The sequence below is a fragment of the Lissotriton helveticus genome, chromosome 1_1 (assembly GCF_964261635.1).
Source record: "Lissotriton helveticus chromosome 1_1, aLisHel1.1, whole genome shotgun sequence".
NCBI lineage: Eukaryota > Metazoa > Chordata > Amphibia > Caudata > Salamandridae > Lissotriton > Lissotriton helveticus.
The window spans coordinates 1,190,947,381-1,190,970,610 of record NC_136057.1 but is presented as its reverse complement, the minus strand read 5'-3'; the positions used below and the strand labels follow the sequence as shown (position 1 = coordinate 1,190,970,610).

Sequence of the window (23,230 nt, the reverse complement as noted above, 5' to 3'; positions counted from 1 at the left end):
ATGCAAGGAAAAAATCCCTGCATTTCTGACCACTGCTCTATGGTTGGGGCAATCAACATTGGTCCATGAGAGCCAAATCCACTGTCAATCTTTTTAGGATCTCCTCCTGGGATAAATATACATACAGGGGAACATGACTGTGAATTATTTACAAAGGCAGCGCTTGTAATGCATCTCTAAAGTTGCCCTAAGGAACATCTGCCCAGCTCCACAAGGCACAGGCTTTGACTTTAAAAAAGGGTCTCCATCAAATTCTTAAGCAGATGTTCATTCCTCTTTAAAGGGAATAAAAACATCAAAACCTACTGCAGATCACAGAAGAGGACCTATGGAATACAGACCACTTTTCAGAGTTTTAGTTCAATTTATCACATATATCTTGGTAGCAGGAGTTCTCATCTTTAAGTTCATCCAATGATTAATTTTATTCTTTTCTCTTAACATATTTTTCCTCCCTGACACTGAGGCTCTCCACTGTATCATAAAAAGCAGAGTGAAAGCAGCTATAGGCGAATGTAGGTGAATGCACCTCTTGGATAATGGACACAAAGGTCGGAATGTAATACAACTAGTTGAAGGAATAGGTTCTCGGAGGAGAAGTCGAAGTCTTTAGAGAATGAAATGTCAAGACAATGCATTAGCACAAATCACTATTGGGCCTATTCCTTACACCAATAGTATTACTTGGTTGATAGCTTTATTTCGATATGCGTATATCATAAAAGCATTACACAAGGATTTATAAAACAGCACATCGTAAAACATAGACTGTACAAGGAACATCAAGTAAAAATGACTATAAACATAATAAATAGGTTAAAAAAGCATTAAATCGATATAGACAGTCTTTTTAGGCGAATCAACCAAGCCCATTTTAAAAATTTGGAAACAGCACAAACAATGAGAGGAGCTGTGTTGGTCAGTAAGATGCGTAAAGCCACCGAGTGCTGGCGGATACCCATCTCTTTACAAAGGGGTTTCAGCCAATAAGATCTGGGGCGCACATAATCCGGGCATTCAAAGAGAAAGTGTGCCACTGTTTCACATCTGTCAGAACACAGGGCGCAGTAGCGTGATACCGGCTTAGTCAAGTTCCATCTAGAGAGGAGATCGGCTAGGGGTAAAGTACCTAGTCTGAATTTAATATATAGGGCCCGGTCCATTGGAATGGTGATAATGTCCAAGAAGGGTTCAAAGGCAATAACATCTTTTATTCTTAAATATGCTGAGGTGGAATTGCAATGATGCTGATTGGTGGTAAGCTTTGAAGAGACCCAGTCCCAATATATTTTTTTCAGAATCTCCTTCGGGGGGGCTGAGTGAGTGGACCAGCAAGAGCCCAATCCCAAGTCCTCAAGCAGGTGTTTGATTTCCCTAAGCCATTTAATCTTCTGCCAACCATCAGAATGCATTACCTCTACCAGCCCGTCTGCATAGGATTTTAGTTCCGGAACCCTCCACAGGCGGGCCCACAATAAGAGAGGCCGGAGGCGGGCCAGGTCTTTAATTGGTTTGCAGCCTGCATCCATGAGCACCGGGACTGTCGGGGTGCTCAACGGGATTGCCATTAGGTCCTTGATGAATTTATTCTCCGCCTTAGACAGAGACTCCATGTTTCCCAGACCCCATAACTCTGCACCATAAAGTGATGCGGATACTGTCTAGCCTTGTATATATCAATTATCGGAGATACACAGTGTTTCGATGAAGCATAATACTCCCTTAACCACTTGGGAGCTAGTAAACAAACCTCCCCAGTGCTGCGCTGTCCATTATCCGGTGCTGAACTGGACGTCCAGCGGTCGCACGCAGCACTGGGGAGGTAGTGCCCGTGACGACCGTTGGCCGACGGCAGCACTTAAGGGGTTAACAAGGCACCCCCCACCCTCTTGTGACCCAGTGTCATTTTATTAATGTGGGGCGTCCAGTTCATCCCGTCACTCAAACGATTCCCAAGTAATCAAATTCCGAAACTTTTTCAAGAGGGATATAATTCAGGATGGGGGGGCGGCCAAGTTTCCTAGGGGGGTGCATGACTAGATATTTGGTTTTGTCCACATTTATGACAAGACCTCTTTTTACACAAAAGTCCTGGAACCGGTTCAGGAGCTTCTGGAGGCCCTGGGGGGTTTTCGAAATGAGGAGGGTGTCGTCGGCAAACAACAGGGTTGGAATCTTAACGCCACCCAAGGTGGGGGCGTCTGCAGGATCTTCAAGCAGATGCTCTACCACCCCATTAACATAGAGCGAGAATAGGGTGGGTGCTAGAACGCAGCCCTGCCGGACACCCCTCTCAACCCGGATCTTATCAGTCTTCTCCCCATTCAGGCCCCATCTGACCTGGGCATAGTTAGCATTATGCAATTTCATGAGGAGGTTCAAGATGTAAGGGGGCATCCCAAGACCAAACAACACCCTCCAGAGTTCCTCCCTAGGAACTAGGTCAAAGGCAGTCTTCAGGTCTATAAAGGCCAGATAAAGACTGCCTTTGGCCAACACCACCACCTTCCAATATAGTAACAGGAGTCTGAATACTTGCTCAATTGTTCCTGTGCCTGACCGAAACCCAGCCTGCATCTCAGATAAGATGTGGTTATCATCCACCCAAGAAAGAATCCTCGCCAGAATTGCTTTTCCCGCCACCTTCTGGGTCGAATCTATAAGGCTTATGGGCCTATAGTTTCCTGGTAAATCCCGATTACCCTTTCTAAAATTGGGACTACCACTGCCCCTTTCCAAGACTCTGGGACAGGTCCTCCCTCAATAATGGCATTTAGAAGAGCAGAAACCAACAACCCCCATTCATCTGGATAGGCACGAAGAAGGTCCCCTGGTAACCCATCCGGGCCAGCCGCTTTTAATGGAGTGAGAGTTTTGATCAGGTTCGTGACCTCACGTGCAGAAAAAAGGTCCAGTTCACTATCCAGAGAATAGGGGGGAAGGATAAAGTGATCGTTAAGTGTGCCTTCAATGGCACAATAAAGAGCTAAGAAGTGATCAAACCACACCTTGGCAGTAATGGTACAAGTCCTCAAGGTGTCATCCGGACGGTTCCTACTACCCACCAGATCCCAAAACCTTTTAGCATCTCTCTCTCTACTGGCAGTCAAAAGATCCTGCCAAAAGTTATCCTCCCATTCTTCTTTAGCTGTTTTTTGGCAATATGTGTATAACCTTCCGGCCTCCCTGATCCTGATTTGGGATTTAGATTTAACTGCGGCAACGAGGAGGGACTTTGCCTCTCTGCACTTGCAGTTAAACCAGCCTTGTCTAGCCCGGGGACCTGGTCTCTTCCCATTGGTGCTACCAGGAATGATAAAAAGGTCGCTAAGAGCCACAGTTAAGTTACAAAACCTGGCAGACACATCCACCATCCCACCCCCCAGAAGGTCAAGGTTTTCTAGAGCTGCAGCTAACAGCAGCGATATGGAAGATCTTTTCTCCACTGAGAGCGACAACTTGGCCCACTTTAGCCGTCGACCGCAATTTGAAACTATCGAAATGTCCGGGGCAGGAGAACAAAGAGTTCTGCTACTTATGCCGTCTAGGCACCTATGGGTCAAAGTAAGCGAAAGTAGATTATGGTCACTTTCTACAGAGGGTATGATGACCATATCCTTGACCATACTCCAAAGGTGAATATCTAGTAAGAAATAGTCAATTCTAGACGTATGCCCGGGCCTATTGTATGTGTGGGCTCCCTTTTTATCAGAGCTAGTCCTGCCATTAAGTGCCCTCAGGTCAAACTCAATAGTTATAGAATTAGCCTGGATCACCACATCCGTCCATTTTTTAATTGGACTAAGCTCTAGGGCGGGTATACCCCACCTATTGTCGTCGACCTCTTGATCCTGTAGCACTTCAGGGCCAAGAGGCTCGAAGGTGCAGTTAATGTCGCCCGCAACCAAAGTGCGGTGCTTATATGGAGAAGATCGAAGCAAGGACTCCAGACGAGCTAAAGTGGGGGATTCTCTGCCCCCCTTCATGCCTCGTGCATAAATATTAAAAATATTTAGAATAACCTGACCCTTTGGATTTTTCAGCGTGATATTGAGGAGGTTCGGGCACTGGGTATCGTGCACCTCCACCCTACAATTAAGTGCAGTAGCTACCCAAACAAGGAGGCCTCCCGAGGGACGACCCCTACCGCTCTCTAATTGTACTGCCGGTACGTAGTGGGATGAATATCCCGCCTTATGGGAGGGCTCCCTGCACCAGGTTTCCTGGAACAGGCATATGGAGTATTCCTCCACAAGAGCGTTCCAGTCAGGCAGGGCCAACTTCCTGTCAAGACCGGCAACGTTCCAGCTGAGAACCCTGACGAATGGGTCCGTCACAGCCAGGATGCTACCGGTCTCGACAGTATCCGCCAAATCTGTATCTCCCATAGGAGGACAGGCGTTTATGGGCTCAGTTTGGGACATCGCCACCCCTGGTTCCCATGTGTCGCCTAAAGCAATATGCTCCCCTAAGATGGGCGGTAAGTTAAGTTCTGCTACAGAATTGGGGTTTGAATTGCTGGAATTAAACGTTTCCTCGGCTCTATTAATAGTTGTATCCCTGCTCTTTTCCAGATGGTCGGGGGATTGTCACCATCCCCTCCCTAGGTCTTGCCAGCCACCCGAGACATTAGTAAACGGGACAGTAGGTTGATTATAGTACTGTGTGGGTGGAACTGATGTGACCATCCCAGGCCACAGGCAATTTAGGGGGCCATTTTGCTCATTGAGTAAACAGGTCGAAACACTAGAGGGACGTGGGTAAAAAAAAGTAAGGTCAACAATGCCAATTCCTCCCTTGCCTGTACACCAGCCCTGTCTTGTTAGCCACCCTACCACCCTCGGGTCTTGAAAATTAATCACGATACAGTCCCCCCCCAAGCTTTTCGCAGTAGTACCAATCCAATCTATTCGCCTCACTCCCAATATGAGGCTATCAACTTCCCCTGGTAGAGGCCGGTTCACCCTTAACCAGTGCATAGCCTTGTTTTTAAGCATCTGGAAGGTTTCTCTCTGGCCTGGTAAAAGCGATGGAACATTAATCAGGACTGCTACAAAGGGGAAGGAATCTGGGGTGAGGTTCATTGGGGGTTTCTTGTAAGGTGGCTTTGTCGAGGGTGGTACAGACGGTCTAAGGACAGTGGGGGCAGTGGGGACAGGGAGGGGTATTGATTTATTCACTAATGGTTGGTTACCAGTAAGTGGGGTAGATGGAATGACAATACCCTTTCTAATGGCCTCAACACCTCCTGCTACTGCAGTAACCAAGGATGTTATGCTGGGCGGCGGTTGTTGTGCCGCAATCTGGGCAGGTACTACAGTAGTAGGAGCATTTGGGACAGGACCCGATAGTGCTGGGTTAGGCAGCTTCAAGAATCTCTTTGCTGCCGCATTATCAACTTTTACAGGTAGTGGCGAGTTGGATTGTTGCCTTTGTCCCTTGGCTTGTAATGGAACTGGAGCAGTGTTCTTGCAATTACTACCACCGTCCAACCTAGCTTGAGCTTTTATCAATGCCTTAGTGGAGAAAAAGTTGTCCAATGTTGCCTGCTCAAAATGGTCTAGGCGATCAGAGAGCTTAATAATGCGTTCCTCTAATGGAAGCAGTATAGACCGTAACAACCGTTCTATGTCAGGGAGCATACTGCTCGGGGATGGCTGTATATCTGCTGTTACCAGCCCTGTGTCTATAGGATTGGTTGAACTAAGATCTGAACTATCAGATATTACCACGACCCCCTCTTTCGTAGTTTCCCTCCCATGACTTACTTCAGAAGCCACCTTACTGCAATGCGTACTTTTGGTAACTTTCCTAAGTTTGTGGGGTGGCTTAGGTGGAAGACATTTCCTAGATAGAGTATTACCTTTTCTTTTAAGACCTGGCTTAGATTGGGTCAACGGAGCACAAACCACAGCTGTACAGGTTGCAATCTCTGTGTGACTCACACAAGGAGGAATCAAATCACCCACAGTACCCTGGTTAACCCCTCTAATAGTTTCATCATGGGCCATGCAGGAAACAACAGGTAAAGTTAGTGATGACAAAGGTGTAACTAGAGCAGGATAAATTGGTACAGAGCGCTTATCCCCAGGATTTTTTAGCAATTCAATAGATAATCTCCGCTCTGCACGCCTCTCAGCAAGCGATATTTCTTTATCAATCAACTGAAAGGGGCGATTGAAGAATTTGTCCAAGGGACCAACAACTAGATGCCCGGCATCGCCCGGTTCGGTCCTCAGGGCGGTGCTACCAGGAAGTTCCGGCATTCCTTAGGGTTGTCAGCCCTGTGTCACCACTTACTATCAAGTGTCAGTGAGGTGGCCCAGCCCGGCCTCCTGCGGCCCCTGACGGCCACAGACGGTCCCGCCCTTGTCCCGGGCTTCTCCCGGGCTGCTCCCGCGCACTCCCGCGCAGCGGAACTAGTCTGTTACCTTTAAGGAGTGGGTGTGAGAAGGGAGGAGCCTGCAGGGAGAGTGGCTCAGCTGTAGAGAATGAGGCTGGCGGGCGCTCCTGGGACTGGTAGTCCTGCACCCGCTCTCACTCGCAGCCCTGCGGATCCCAAAACGCCCGCAGCTAGCACCACGGGCGCAGCGTTCACAAGTCTTCTCCCAAGTCCTAGGGACGGTGTCACAGAGTCTCCCTCACGAAGCGGGACCCGCGGAGCGGGTACCGCGAGCAGTAACTGGAGGCACAAGGAAGGATGACCCCTTGTGGCAAAGAGAAACACAAAGGTATCCCAACGATGTTTTTGCAAAGGCGGGTTTTAACTGCAATCAGGTAGGGAGGAGCCTGCAGGGAGAGTGGCTCAGCTGTAGAGAATGAGGCTGGCGGGCGCTCCTGGGACTGGTAGTCCTGCACCCGCTCTCACTCGCAGCCCTGCGGATCCCAAAACGCCCGCAGCTAGCACCACGGGCGCAGCGTTCACAAGTCTTCTCCCAAGTCCTAGGGACGGTGTCACAGACTCTCCCTCACGAAGCGGGACCCGCGGAGCGGGTACCGCGAGCAGTAACTGGAGGCACAAGGAAGGACGACCGCTGGAGGCAAAGAGAAACACAAAGGTATCCCAACGATGTTTTTGCAAAGGCAGGTTTTAACTGCAATCAGGTAGGGAGGAGCCTGCAGGGAGAGTGGCTCAGCTGTAGAGAATGAGGCTGGCGGGCGCTCCTGGGACTGGTAGTCCTGCACCCGCTCTCACTCGCAGCCCTGCAGATCCCAAAACGCCCGCAGCTAGCACCACGGGCGCAGCGTTCACAAGTCTTCTCCCAAGTCCTAGGGACGGTGTCACAGAGTCTCCCTCACGAAGCGGGACCCGCGGAGCGGGTACCGCGAGCAGTAACTGGAGGCACAAGGAAGGACGACCGCTGGAGGCAAAGAGAAACACAAAGGTATCCCAACGATGTTTTTGCAAAGGCGGGTTTTAACTGCAATCAGGTAGGGAGGAGCCTGCAGGGAGAGTGGCTCAGCTGTAGAGAATGAGGCTGGCGGGCGCTCCTGGGACTGGTAGTCCTGCACCCACTCTCACTCGCAGCCCTGCGGATCCCAAAACGCCCGCAGCTAGCACCACGGGCGCAGCGTTCACAAGTTTTCTCCCAAGTCCTAGGGACGGTGTCACAGAGTCTCCCTCACGAAGCGGGACCCGCGGAGCGGGTACCGCGAGCAGTAACTGGAGGCACAAGGAAGGACAACCGCTGGAGGCAAAGAGAAACACAAAGGTATTACTGCCTTCCAGCAACATTCACAGAGCTGTAGGTATAAAAGCTCTGAGATAGACTCATAATAAATGGGAGATTAATATTTTATTATACCATCCTTATGTAATATGCAGGAGTTGGATTTTGCCACGATGAAGAAACTGCTTGATGACATATCATTATGAAGAAACCTCCATGAAGAAAACTGTTTATCATCAGTAGAAATACAATCTGACATAAAGTAAAAGGGTGCATACATTAAACGTATAATAATCACTTATGGAAATAGAGTGAGAGATAGGTTACAATCGGTGCTACCATTATATTAAGGTTTACATTTGTGGTTAGGATTAAACTCAAACTTAATGTAATGGTACATTTTTAAAATCGGTCTAGGGATTGGTTGTTCATTAGGATTAGAGTTAATATTAGTCAGGATAGCTGTATAGCAACTGGCAAACAAAAAAAATCCTATTGAAGGTTTGCTATTGTAATCCATCTTTTATTAAATGAATGTTCTCCTTTCTGAGCTCTCCATAATAATATTTCTTTATAAAACCTTTCTTCATTCTGAGGAAAAAAGAGCACCTTGATCATCTGGTATGGCACCAGCACATCATGGTCTAAATATCACCTGACAAAAGTATTGTGTCCTGAGTATCCGATTCACAAATATTACTCCATCAGAGTTAATAATTTAGAAACTATGCCCAATGGAGTGAAATGTTTGTAAACAATATTTAGGCCAACATATATGTGTCAGAAAGTATTTTTGGAATCAATATTGTGGCATAAGCACATTCATCTACTTTGGTTTGGCAGTACATTGTGTGCATCTCGCTGTACACACTTTCCACGTTATCCCACAGTAGCTTCTCCTCTTTAATAGTTTACCAGGGCCATTTATAATTCCAATTTTTCGTAAAAATATCTAGAAACTAGCAAGAATATGCAATGTATCTTCATATCGAGGACAAATGTTTTTAGCACATTTCCACTGGATAGCACAGTTTAGGCATGTACTGATGTAAATGGGACGTCATTTGCAAGCTACACATGGACGGGTAGAGGTATGTAAGAAAAGGGAGTATGACCATACTTGAATTTGAATGAAATGTGCACTTCTGAATCCCACCTCTGAGGAGTGCAGGAATGTCCCCTTACCGGGCTAGCAGATAAGCTTGAAAGTACCAGAAGGCGGTCCCCTCATTCCAGTAGCACCTGTCCATCTGAGGTAGGGTAACGTAGCTTATGAATAAGAGAGTTCAAAAGGAAAAGGCGTGCATTACCTGTCTCCATTTTGCCGTCCTGTGCTGCAGGGCCCTCGGGTATCACACTCTTCACCTGCAGGAACTCGTCTGGCTCATCACCCCCAATGATGGTGAACCCGAAACCCATGTTGCTTTTTTTGAGAGTGGTGCTGAGGAACGTCCCCTTCAGCTGTGATGCATCTCGGGTGAAAGGCGGTTTTTCTACAAAAGATGCCATCGTCAAAAACACATGCATTTAGAATCTGAGTCATTTCAGAACAGCAAGCAGGTGCACATCAAGTATTTAATGAGAATATTCATTTTAACACTGCACGTATAGACAATCTGAGAAAAGCAGTAAGGAGGGTTGATTTCGTACTTATAATTCAGTCAACATTTAGTAATCAAAAATGTTGATTAAATAAGCATTTTAAATCAAATTTAGCAAGTCGGAACAATCCTATCAGTATTTAGTTTAAACAAATAGTCTGTTATAAATGTTATGGTATGATATGCTATGCTAAAATAAGGTATGGAATGCTGCAGCATTGGATGGTACATATTTCTGCATTAAACACACATTTATGCCCAGGGACTACGTGATGCTAGTAAAAGCATCAGAATACACTTCTATATCACCCAGCACTCACTGGTCAACAAACACTGACACCACCACTGATTCAGTCACTGTGGCAGTAGACCTAAGTCTGATATGTGTATAATATATGATGAACATCAATAAATACATGAATTTGTACATGCGCTGTTTTTCCAGAAACATTTAAAGGTAAGAGATTTCAGAGACAGGTTGGTGTTTTCTTGCGTGCGGGCATCAAACAATGGTAAAAATAAATAACAGAAAAACAATACAGTGGGACCATGTCTGTCTTAAGTGCAATTGATTTTGTGGAGCACATTTTCCTGTACATAAGTGATAAAAGAAACTTGAAATGAAAGCTTTCGCTCATTTACGGTTAAATGTCCACAGAACTGTGAGGCTGTTTTTGGAAGCTTCGCTTGTCTTTCTCAGAAAGTTATGCATTCTCCGCTGGCTCAGAACTGTAAAGGCTGTTACAAGCTCCTGCAACATATTGCCTTTGCCCCGTGGGAGGCACAATTTGCTGGAAAATATTATTTCTCCGACCCTTCTCGATAAATGTTTCCCACATATATAATCAAATATTCCCAAAATAGCTTTAGAGAGAGTGGTTGTTGAGTATTTCCTGTAAATCCCTGGAAGCCTCTGTTAAAACAGAATTAATGTACATTTACTCTTTAATGCGTTCCTCAATCATGCCCCACTACATTTCGTAATATGCATTTTGAATTAGCATGTGAAACATATATGCATTTATTTGTAGTTTCATTTTCAAACACAAGTGTTGCCAGTCGCGTGGATCCTGGAAAGGATAGGTTGGGCGCACTGACGAGAAAGCTCCTGGAAGCTTCAATACCTAAACTGTGGCCTACGCGGCGCTTAGGTTTCTAGCTGCTATGTCACCTTTGTATATCGTTTGAAATACTGAAGTATGGTCGCTCCTTGCGGGTTAATAGTGCTTTGGCTCTATAAAAGAATGCATTTATTTATGTATCTATTAATTAACCATAGGAACGGGAGACTTTTGCCAAGGAATGCTGTGCATAGAAGCATTTTAAACAATGAATTATCGTTTACTGTAGGAACCTATAGAAATGTTATTTATTGTATAAATAGTGGATGTTTATCAAGACATGACAGCATTCCTCCACTTATCACATATATATATATATATATATACGTAGCGTTACAGAAGTGGAGAATGTATATAGGTGGTGCACAGAACTATGCGTGCTCAGCCCCCTTTGAAAAAGAGCGCACTAATATAATAACAGAGGGGGCTGAATCCAAATGGCTGTCTGTGCATCAAGCTGGGGTCGCCATCAAGAATACTGCTGGTTCAGTCTCAGTCAATATCCATTCAGGAGTCCATAGCAGCAGTTCTCTCCTGACCAGTGCTTAGATTGTAAAATAATAAAAGCCAGTGCCCTGACCAGGAGGCCACAGTAGCTTGCACCACCCATCGCCCCTGTCATTTGGGCCAAAACAACTACTAACCATCTATCTTGCTTGCAAGTGCAACCGTTGAGATTATTCCAGGTCCCCAAAGCTAACGAAATGTATGGGGATGCAGGTATTAGTCATTTTTCATGTGTATTGTGTTCATAAACAGCTATTGTTCTGCTCATCTTTAAATTATTTGAGAAGTGCCACCATGTGGCAGACTGTCATAAGTACGGTGTTGACAATTATGTGCAGGTGAACCAGAAATCACCCGCTCAAATTAAGCACTGCTCCTGACTCCAGTCAGTTGGAAAGGTAACGTCTTCCAGCATGAGATGGTGCTAACAGCGGCTTCTGAAGCACTGTTGCTGCCACTTCAAGTGGATTGCTGTTGCATCCCACCAGTGGCATTCAGTCAATGATGATACCCTATTCTCTTTGCCCTGTGGGTGGCAGACTCTATATACCTCTTCGCATTAGCAAAGATTCGCAGGGCCAAACCTACAAGGTGCGTTGAGGACCATTTTGTGGGTCACGTCACAGCTGTATGTGCATGTCTGTATGTGTGTGTACGTACATATAAGTCTAATTGCGTAACATGAGCCTGTAAGGCTTGTTTACAGTCAAGAGGACTCTCTATGAGCATCCGCATAGACAAGAGATGGAACCAGTTCCCTCTGGAAGACGAGTGGCCCTAAGCTGATGAGTGAAGTACTGCTGCTCAAAAGGCAGTCAATGCTCATCCCCAAGCCCCCCGGGTTTAAAATAAAGTTAATTAATGCTTTAAAAAATGTGATGATTTTTAGTAATATAATTACCACCTTCAAGTAGTGGAACTCTTCCTTGACACTTTTCATGGTGAGTGCTCGTTTTAATATGTAGGCTTAGAAAGGCAGCTGTTCCTTCTTGGTAAGGTGATCAAAATGAATAAAACATTTTACTTATAACCCTCCAACTGACCCACAAAGTCTGATTACAGGTGGCCACAGGGCTTTAAGTGGGATGAAACAACTGGGGAGACCCTCAAAGGGCTGTGGCCAATGTATTTAAGGGAATGGCTTAAATACACATAAGCTACAAATCTGTGCTTAGCTTAGTGGGTCCCCTGACTGGTATTTTACTGCTTCTGTCATTGCATCCAGATGTATAATACAACAAGTAACATTACACCTACAACAAGCCAAGACACATAAGATAAATAAGCAACAATTATGGCCCACTTAAAGCGCTGGGTGGCCCTTTAAATCGTAATCACTACACAAATGCATGTTTGCTCAAAGATCGCAATTATAAGTGTTGCGAATTTAATTGTAACTGGTACAATCTAGTTGCACCCTTAGTTAAATTTCAGCAGGTCAAACCTCCTGGAATTTAATTGGGGAAAATGCCCAGTTTTTACTGGGACATGCAGGTTTTGGTGCAGTTAGCATAACAATTCTCATTTTATTCTCCAAACAGTCAGAATGAGCAATGATTAATGAGGGTATAACGGCCAAACACCCAGGTGTCAGATTGTATTGGTGGTGATAGTTATGTAACTGACTGGGTCCACACATATTCCGGCCCTACAACAGAAACCTTACACTGTCAATGAATCCCAAAGGATGCCTTACCGTGGAATGCCTGGGCCTTCATGGGCTGCTGTCCCAGGTCGGTGATGGGCATGTTATGTTGCTGCAGCTTCCGCTTTGCCTCCAAGACGGGGTTTTCAAACTGCGTTCTTCTGTTTATATGACTAAGAAAACAAGTTTGAAAATCATCATGATAAGTGGCCACAGCTCATTGCAAACACATCTACACGGATTGGTCACTGCACACAACTTGCTTCACACCAGCCAGCGAAGTCATTGGAAAGCTCTGTGTTGCTGCAGCATGATGCGCTGTGCAGTAGCAAATCAAGAGACTACACCCCAAGTCAATGCAAGCAAGCAGAATACCAGCCACGGCCGGTAGTGGGAGTACCGGACCGGGCGGTGACGTGGGGAGGGGGAGGGGCAGGGTGGGGGGTAGTAATGTATGGATTACGGACTTTAACAGGTAAGTAAGCATAAAAACAAATAAAACGAATTTCGTTGCTTGCACTGCATCACCAAATGTGATGCAGTGCGCGCAACAAAATTTGGTTTATTTATTTTATGTTTACTTACCTGTTAAAGTCTGTAATCCATACATTACTACCCCCCACCCTGCCCCTCCCCACGTCACCGCCCGGCCGGTACTTCCACTACCTGCCGCGGCTGCAGAATACTACAGACCCCCAAAGCGTTCCTCACACTATTAGTGTTCTCACGTGGCAGTGAGTGAAACATGGCTGTTATACCCTACATACAACTAAAGGAATTGATAGAGCAGAACTTTGTAGATGATATTAACCTTACACGGATGCTAAAATATATCCTGACATTAACCCATAAAGAATGTGTTACAAAAACAAACCATAGGAAAATGTGCATTTCTTAAACGTGTAAAACAAAAAAAAATGCATCTCATCAGTAATTAAGCTTACATCACTAGGCCTCATATTTATTTCCTTTTTTCTCTTTTCTCTTTCTCTTTAATAAAATACTGCCTTTTAGAACGGCTGATTTATTCTAATATTTAGGTGTAATACATGCCATTTTCATAAAATGTTCTGTTTCAAGAAAATGTCTTTATTTATTTCCTCCCACCATATGATTCTCATTCCATTAGAGTAAGTCACCTATTATGTGTTATAATAAATAAATGTTTAGTAGAATTAAGGATCGTTTCAGAAAATGTTCCTCATGATCTAACCAGGACATGATAGATATTAATGTTTCATTTCATAGAGCAGTCCATTATTAAACAAGACACTGAACAGCTAACAGAGTAGGTTTGCAAAGGTTTTCATGAGACCCTTCCTAAATGTATATTTTTGTAATATGCTGTAGCTGCATTCAAATAACATCATGTCGAAAGGAACGTTTAACTTCCAAGAGCGGAGGCACCGGACCATTTAAAAATCCTTTTTCATTGGCTGGAAATGACTTAGGCACCTGTTTTTGCAACATATGTTTTTGTGTCTTTTTATATAGTATGTGTTCCTAGCTAGAGAGTTAATGGATTCTAATGCGCACCTACCCTGCCCGTTAGCACTTTATTGTCCCAGCACAAATTACTGTAAGCTACTGCTAACGGTGATTTTCTTGTTTTCCTTACCTTTTGGGAGGAGACTTCCTTTCTTTATGCCGAATCATAGCTACTGCTGTGATTAATTTCCTTCTAACTTGGATTCATGGTGGCTACTGCACGAATTTCTAGAACTACTCCTAATGAGGAGTTCTCCCTCTAGCGACTATTAGCTAGATGTTCCCAATCCTTGCTCTTTTCCACAAGAAATTCTTTATGGGTTTCATGTTAGGTTAGTCCTTTAGATTAAGATAGGGACTATTTTCTTTATGGAACATGCAGTTATTTTTCATGCTGCCTGTAACCAAACTTTTTTTCTCAACGTTTCTGTAGCTGAATATATCTGACTAATCTGAATAAAAGACACAGGGACATATTATCAAGCCTGGGCGATAAAATTATCGCCGCTTTATCGGCAGAAAACTGCCGATAAAGCGGCGATAATGGATTGGATAATATGCGTTATAGAATTCCAATCGAAGCCCATGTTAGATGTGAAGACATCTAACATGGGCTTCGATTGGAATTCCATAGAGCATATTATCAAGCCCATTATCACCGCTTTATCGGCAGTTTTCTGCCGATAAAGCGGCGATAATTTTATCGCCCAGGCTTGATAATATGCCCCGCAATTCTTACTAATCTTTTAGTGAGAAATAACACTTTTCCAACTTTACCAAATCTCTCATCATTGACTGAACTCTAAAACTGCTTTACATTGATGAATTTTGATTTGTGCTCCATTCTAACACGGTGGCAAAGATCTGAAGTGGAGTTGGCGCAGAGTAGGAGATCTCTATCGTAAGTTAAATTATTAAACTGTTCATACATTTCTGCGCTACCAGCATAAGTGGGGCGTACCACAGGCTGGGAGGCAAATGTTTGCTTGAACCAATATAAATTTGAGAACAGGGCCTGAACTACCAAAATCAAATTGATCTTTGGAAGGTGAGATAGGTACTCTCTCAAAAAAGAACCTAGAAAGCCTAAGTGTTTTCGATCTTTGAGTGCTGAAGGGGACTAGAAACACAACAAAGTAAATCACTTTCACCCTCCGACAGTCTTTCTTTCATGCACATCTGCCATGTGCCTACACCCACTACTGGCTGCCTCCTGTCACTGATTAATAGTTTGGAACCCCTAGGGCAGTAGATAGGTTGCAGTCCTTGGAAAATGGCTATTACACCAGCTGGGCAAATGCCTGGTTGGCTTGCTGCTTGAAAGGTCCCATGTGAAGTCCTTGGCTAATGTAAGGCTGTATAACAGCATGTGATCACTGCTCTACCCTTCCCTCTCATCAAGCTTGGAGCTCTCTGAGAACATATCAACACAGCACACTAGAGCTTAATTAGCATAACAAAAGACACAGGTCTTGATAAGCATTAGTGTTTTGCATCTGCTGTGCTGAAGCACACCCGTCCACAGTCCATGTAAACAATGGCACTAAAACGCAACTTCTTTCACTCAGACAACCAGAACACAGCGATTTTTGCAGCGACGTATGCCCTCGGACATAATGGAAAACCTACATGTAAGGAGACAACATTTTTCAGCTGCTACATGAATCCGCTTGCTGCCTGGCTAAAGCTAAAATAAACCTTGTAATTCAAAGCTAATGTCCCCTCAATCCCTACCTCTTAAGAATGTCACAAATCTTCTAGGATATACTTAGGTGTACAGAGGAAGACATTATAAAGTCAGTGCACACCAAGATGTGTTATTGAATACCATTTCTGTATGATTGAGTACTTTGTTCTTTCGCTAACAGTGTCCCTTGTATGTTGGATCAAGGTCAGACATTTCACTCTCTAATCTAGGTCACCATGTTGTAAAATAAATGTCTAACAGTTGTCACTAGTTTTTTTGTTAAACTGATACTAGCAGTTTCACTCGAGCATCACGGCATTAGAAGATGGAGGTAAATAGATCTCATCATGTTAAACTGAGGCTCGGGTGACACCAATATGATAAATATATTTTTTTTTATGAATTAAACTGCCTATTTTGGAGAGTGTTGTTGGGAGAAAATGTTTAGGTCGAGCCTGGGCAACGCATGCCCTGCTCTGCAAGCCATGCTGTATTGAGTTAGGGATTTGAAGCTCCGCCCATATTTTTCATTGGCCTGTGTCGTTGTCCTTTGTAAATGCTGGCTTCTGAGTCCATACTCGTCATGTTAGTCCCTCCTTAGTACCGCATTGTCTTCATTTGAATCCTCCCATGGAGACTGGCCCTTTTACTTCTGTTGGGACACGGTATGTTTTATTTCGTATGTAGTACAAAAGGGGGTGGTGATGGACGGAGCATCTGAACCAATCAAACACTCACACCCAGTCAAATGATCTGGGTTTAATCCATCACCGTTCTTTAGCCCACTCTGCCACCCCAGTTCTGACATGGCCATATGCAAATCAGTCTGACCCTGTGCCTCATGGGAACAGTCCAGCCGGAACTGCCAAGCCATGCCTTCCCTGGACCGGAAACAAGCTTCCGAGGACCGGTTTCTGGCATTTCAGCCATCTTCAACCCGGCTTGCTTGAATCCATCTGAACCTATCAAACACTCACACCCAGTCAAAGGATATGGGTTTAATCCATAAGTTGGCAGGGTATGCTCAGACGTGACTCCCTTGCTCACTTTGCCACTGGATTCAAGCAAGCCGGGCTGAAGACGGCTGAAATGCCAGAAACCGGTCCTCGGAAGCTTGTTTCCGGTCCAGGGAAGGCATGGCTTGGCAGTTCCGGCTAGACTGTTCCCATGAGGCACAGGGTCAGACTGATTTGCATATGGCCATGTCTGAACTGAGGTGGCAGAGTGGGCTAAAGAACGGTGATGGATTAAACCAGATCTGTTGACTGGGTGTGAGTGTTTGATTGGTTCAGATGCTCCGTCCATCACCACCCCCTTTTGTACCACTTTGTTCGCCATAAGTTGGCAGGGTATGCTCAGACGTGAGTCCCTTGCTCACTTTGCCACTGGACTCAAGCAAGCCGGGCTGAAGATGGCTGAAATGCCAGAAACCGGTCCTCGGAAGCTTGTTTCTGGTCCAGGGAAGGCATGGCTTGGCAGTTCGGGCTGGACTTTTCCCATGAGGCACAGGGTCAGACTGATTTGCATATGGCCATGTCTGAACTGGGGTGGCAGAGTGGGCTAAAGAACGGTGATGGATTAAACCCAGATCTGTTGACTGAGTGCGAGTGTTTGATTGGTTCAGATGCTCCGTCCATCACCACCCCCTTTTGTACCACTTTGTTCGCCATAAGTTTGCAGGGTATGCTCAGACGTGAGTCCCTTGCTCACTTTGCCACTGGATTCAAGCAAGCCGGGCTGAAAACGGCTGAAATGCCAGAAACCGCTCCTCGGAAGCTTGTTTCCGGTCCAGGGAAGGCATGGCTTGGCAGTTCGGGCTGGACTGTTCCCATGAGGCACAGGGTCAGACTGATTTGCATTTGGCCATATCTGAACTGAGGTGGCAGAGTGGGCTAAAGAACGGTGATGGATTAAACCCAGATCTGTTGACTGGGTGTGAGAGTTTGATTGGTTCAGATGCTCCGTCCATCACCACCCACTTTTGTACCACTTATTTTGTATGTAAGCACTATTTTCTTTAATGAGTTTTGTCACAGTTGCAATGGTTTAAGCTATTGGCATTTACAATGCCAATAGCTCAAACTCTCATAAATGTGAGACCTATGGCATTGCAAATCCTTGTTCCCGCTTATCGAAAAGTACGGCTAGAATGACACCCAGGGACTGTGATGAAATATACATTTTTCTATAGGAAACATTCTCTTTTGAGCTTCAGTGATTCCAGTCATTCTAAAGCACAGCCAGCTGTGTTATCCATATCCGCATCACTAGGACAGTGCTGCTGGTACAAAGAAGGAAAAAAGCAGCCTTTTCATGTTTGCTAAGCCTGTGATCCTGAAGTCCCTTTTCCAATTTCCCTTTTCCTTCTGCTAAAATTCTGTTTACATTGGTGAGAGTAGAGCCACATCTTTACCTTCTCGCAGATACTTTCTTCGTTTCCACAAAGCGCTTCAAAGCCTCCTCAGAGCTCATAAGCGCTATCTAAATGCAATCACTATACAATACTATTGTGATCCCTTAGCTGTTAGAGTGATGAGTAAGGTAGATTGCCTTCTCCTCTTTATCAACTGAAAAATTAAGTCTCCAGGCGGTTTCACTGTGCTTGCTCACAGTGAGTAGAGCTATCTTAAAGCTTTCAGTTAATGTGTTGTACTGCTTGGTGCAGCAGAGCTATTGTGACATCACTCTTCACCTACAAATATAACATTTTCATAATACAAGTGCAAAATAAAAATAACAAGAAAATACTTATCTATTATATGCCAGTATAAATTATGAGTTAATATTATCATGTGAAAGGTGCAGTGAGGAGCAACAGTGCAGTGATGCAATGGTTGAAACAACACATGCTAACTTAAATTAGGCTTCCTGTAGAGTGCACCTTAACGTACACAAGTGTCACTTTGGCTCGGATTATGGTCAGCCGCAGCCTGTGCAGGTAAGAGCAGGGGCCAGGTGGGGGGAGGGGGGATTTCGACAGACGACGCCGAGGGAAAATTGATTATTTATTTAATTTTCCCACATGGTCGTCTGTCAAATCCCTCCCAACCCAGCCCCACCGCTCTTACCTGCACCGGCCATGACTGGCTATGGTGGGGTTGCAGCAGGTGTGTAATGGGTAACCACTATTCAACTGCAAATAAGTTAAACAGTAATTATCACACAACTAAAGTAAGGAATTTTGGGAGTGGTAAAAGGTGGCTCTAATTTTAGGCTAAAGGAATTAAACTGTCACATATCAAGAATGACACCCTATTTAGGAGTTCTGATTAGTTATTTAAAAAACAGAATATAACATGGAAGGAACAATAGGAAGTAATTAATTCCTAAACTATTGCAAAGATGAACGTTTATTCGATTTTCATGAAAAAGGTCTCATTTAGAGTCCAGTGGTAGGTCTGCCAAGCACACTGGGCAGTGGCGGCCATGGTTCTGAGTACCAAGGGACAGACCGCACTCCCTATGTAGTGCTAACCATGAAAGCAGTATTTCATTGCTGATGAAGGTGCTCGGGAGCCCTTTTGTCAGACATGAATGCCTTGTATTCAGAAATTAATGCCATGTATGCCATCATGTTATGGCAGCCCATTTTGCATCGTTTTCTTGTCAGAATAAAATTATTAAAGTGGGAGTTTGCTTCTAAAAGATTAAGGGCCATATGTATCAATCCTAATTGCGATTGCAAACATCGAAATTCACAGAATTTCAGCGTTTGCGTTCGCAATTAGGTTTAATGGTATGTATGAAAGCAAAACTGCCTCGCAAAATAAATTGCGATTCCTTATTTTGCAATTGCATTTAAGGATTTGCAAATTGATATTCCTTAAATGCAATGTTAGAAGCACAAAAAAAGTGCAATTTGGCCTTAAGGAATCGCAAATTACCATCAACTTCAAGTTGGTGGTAATTTGTGATTTCTTTGAAAAATTCACATTTGTGCATTTCTCAAAGTGCCATGTGGCCCACATACATGCCCTTAGGGCATGTATGTGTGCCACATGTGCACACATGCACATTTCAGGGGTGCAACAGGGTGTCCTTTTGACACCCTGGCACCCTTGAAATTGCATTCTCAATTTGAGATTCTCTAATTGAGAATCGCAAATTGAGAATGTCTTCCCATTCATTCCTATGGGCCTATAGGCCCATAGGAGAGACCCATAGGAATGAATGGGAAGGTGTTCCTTAATTGCAAATTGCATTTTGCGATTCTCAAACAGCGATTCTCTAAAAATCGCTATTTGAGAATCGCAAAACCTAAGTTTCAAACATATGGCCCGAGAAATGTTACTGGTATCAAGGAGCTTTCCTTGCCCCTGTGCTTGGGAACAATGTTTTGTTTTTGTGACTGGGTCCACCATTCCTCCCGTAGTCAACCAATGCATGGAAAATCTGCATGAAAGGTACCACCCAAAAAAGAGTGGACTGCCTGATGCACTAAATGTGGCAGTCCTGTGGCAGACAGCAAACAACAGTCAGAAGTTTAACACCTCTAAATGAGGCTGGATGGCAGGGTCAGACAGGTACAAAAAATAGTCCCAGATAGCAAAATAAAAAAGCCCCCATTAGTGAATAAGATAGGTAGAAAAGTGGAGCACACTTGCAAATCAAGGCAGTTTTGAAGTTTTAAAGGCAAGCTGTATATGGGTTTTCAAGATATAGATGACTGTATGCATTTGTGCCCCCAGACATTAAAACAAGCCCACAAACAGCTATAATACAGACACCAGATCCAACCAGACTAGGCTCTCTCAGCAGGGTCACCCACCATTTTTTTGCCTTCACCCCTCCTGTTGCCTGCATTTGTTTTGTTGGCATTAGGACTCTGTGCACTTTACCACTGCAAACCAGTGTTGAAGGGCTTGTTCTCTTGCTCTAAAACGTTTTAAAATTGCCCTATACCTGATTGTCTCATGTAATTTTCTTGTAAATTCCTATTATATGGTACCATACATAACCAGAGCCCATAAATTAAATGCTATTCGTGAGCCTGCAGCACACATTATGCCACCCTCAAAAGTAGCACTTTAAATCATGTCTCAAGTATTCCATGGCAGCTTGTAGTGCAATTTTAAATTGCCGTTTCGACAGGGCAAATACAACATATTGCCAGGTCTAAATCTTCCTTTTCATGACATATAAGTTACCCTTAAGGTAGCCCCCAGGCAGCCAATAGGGCAGGGATCATTGTATTTAAAAAGTTGAATACTTTAAAAAAGTTTTTACTCATCCTAGGAGTGAAAAACTCCTACATTCATTTTTCATTACTTTAAGATCTACCTCACCCATAGGATAACTTTGGGTTACCTTATTCCATTTAATAAGTGCTAAAGTTTGATATGGAACAAGCAGAAATGTTTGCACTTAAATGAATTGTAATTTTAAATCTTATTTAATTGTAAAGTCAGGTTTTAGATTATAGTTTTGAAAATGCACTTTTAAGAAGTTGGTATTTTCATGCAAAAAAAACTTCTAAGGCCTTCTAGGAGTTTTCAGCTGACTAGGCCTGGTAATGTCTCCTCCGATAAGAATGTACTTTAGGCCTCAGACAGTGAGCAACAGGTCCTTTGTGTAGCTGAGTTGGAGTCATACTGCCAGAATGGCTGGGGCTGAGTTGTTCCCTGCCCTACTTACACTTCCTCCAGCACACTCACACATCAAATTGACAGCAGACTCTTGTTAGCCTAGACCACATGGAGCAGGGGAAGGAAGGAGGTTTCCAGAACCAGATGTGGAGATAGTATTTAGGATTTCCCCACTTCAAAGGCTGGCATCAGGTAAAAACATTTGAACCCTCAGACCAACTCTTCAATGCACTCCTTGGCCTGTAGACTACAGAAGATGGACTGCCTTGTTACCCAGAGGACTGCCCTGCTGCTTGAGGCCAGGCTCGTTCTTCAGTGGACTACCCTTCTGCCACAAAAGTAGTGCCTTGCTGCTTGAGGGATCCAACAAGTGCCTCTCCAGGTCGAAGACCATTCACTGACATCAGAGTGCACTTTTCTGTGAAGAAAGGAGAAATCCTAAAGTTTTGGACTCTTCGCCACTGTGCTGCCACTCTGCCACTCACGATGACCACCAATGCAAGGCTCCAGTGCATCCAACTCTTTGTGCTACAGTGACTGCCAGAGATGACTGGCAACATGAGGTCTGCACTTCGCACTACAGCACCGACAGCCCACGGTGACCGACAATGTGAAGCTTCAGCACTGACCATCCGAGCTTGACCAGATCTCTGTGCTACAGCAACAAGCATCACTGATGCCAGGCCGGCTTTCTGCAGTACAGCAAAGAGCATCTGAGATGCTTTTCCTGTACCTCATGGCCTCCTAGACTGTGAACTGGACTTTTTGTGCCAGACTTTCAAAAGGTAACTTTTTCATTGGGATTAACCTGGACCGTGTATTCAACTCATGATCGACCGCGGTCATCTTGAACTTGTGACATTCCCTGGTCTATCACGACTAAATGACTAGTAGCAGGGCGTTCTGCCTTTAAGCACTACACTTACCTAGAGTTTGAAATTCATTATCTCCAGTTCATCTGATTGGATTTAATCAGTTTTGGTTTCATTTTATTTATGGAAATTCACTTTATTTTTCTAGATTTGTGTGGCAGTTTTTTTTTTTGTTTTTAATTTATTATTGTTTGTGCGCTGCATAAATACCAAAATCTGCATATGACAGTAATTACTGGTCTTTTTCCATTTGTTTAATTAATCTACATTTGATTAGAAACAATTTCATAGGGTCTGTAAGCCATAGTTCCTTATCACTCCTGAATGTTGATATCATGATATTAACAAAAGTGATTGTAAATAGCCATTGGAGAGTGCTACTTTCCTTGACTCATGCCTCACAAGTTGGATTTGTCCCAGGTGGATCCTCAAGAAGTCACATTCGAACCCTAGCTCATTTTTTATAAGGATTTTCAGAATGCAGATGAGGAACTGGTGGCCATGAACATGGCTGAAGAGATGGTCTTCAAGTGCCCTCACAGCTTTAGGGTCATGGATCACTTTGGACTTAGTCAAGATTTCATTACGATTCACGTAAAATGAGACACCTGACAGGGATGCTTGCTCTCACCCTTTGTTTTTCTCTTGGCTCCAGACCATCTGACAATTGTTATAAGACCATCCCACCTTACACAGAAAATCTCTACCAGACCGATCAAGTCCCTTATTTGCATGGGTGACGTACTGATGACCATGTCCAAATCACCGAAATCTATTCCTTCACTGACAACTTTGCTGAACACCTTCTTAGCATTCTCTGACTATAAGATAAACTGGGGGAAGTGTGAATTGATGCCAAATTATATAGTGATGATCAGGGCGTGCATCCAGGACGAGGGAATGATGTGGGTCCCTGGAAGGATGGAATATTGGGGGTTATTGCTAATCAATGGTCTAATACAAATGGTGGATGATAACATATAACCCTTACTGAATAAGACACTACTTAACCTGGCTAGGTGGTCTCATCTTCAATTATCAATGTGAGTATAAA

The 23,230-nt window shown here is 44.2% G+C and overlaps 1 protein-coding gene across 3 annotated transcripts in view; it reads right to left on the bottom strand.

The window, feature by feature from the left end:
* Nucleotides 1–23,230, bottom strand: part of MAGI2 (membrane associated guanylate kinase, WW and PDZ domain containing 2) — a 2,996,284-nt gene that overhangs the window by 537,957 nt on the left and 2,435,097 nt on the right. For all 3 annotated transcript variants that reach the window (XM_078679471.1, XM_078679479.1, XM_078679488.1), the window contains 2 exons: nt 12,596–12,717; nt 8,981–9,163 (listed from right to left, as the gene is read on the bottom strand). In XM_078679471.1, coding sequence (XP_078535597.1) covers nt 8,981–9,163; nt 12,596–12,717 — 305 coding nt within the window. The remainder of the gene's footprint in view (nt 1–8,980; nt 9,164–12,595; nt 12,718–23,230) is intronic.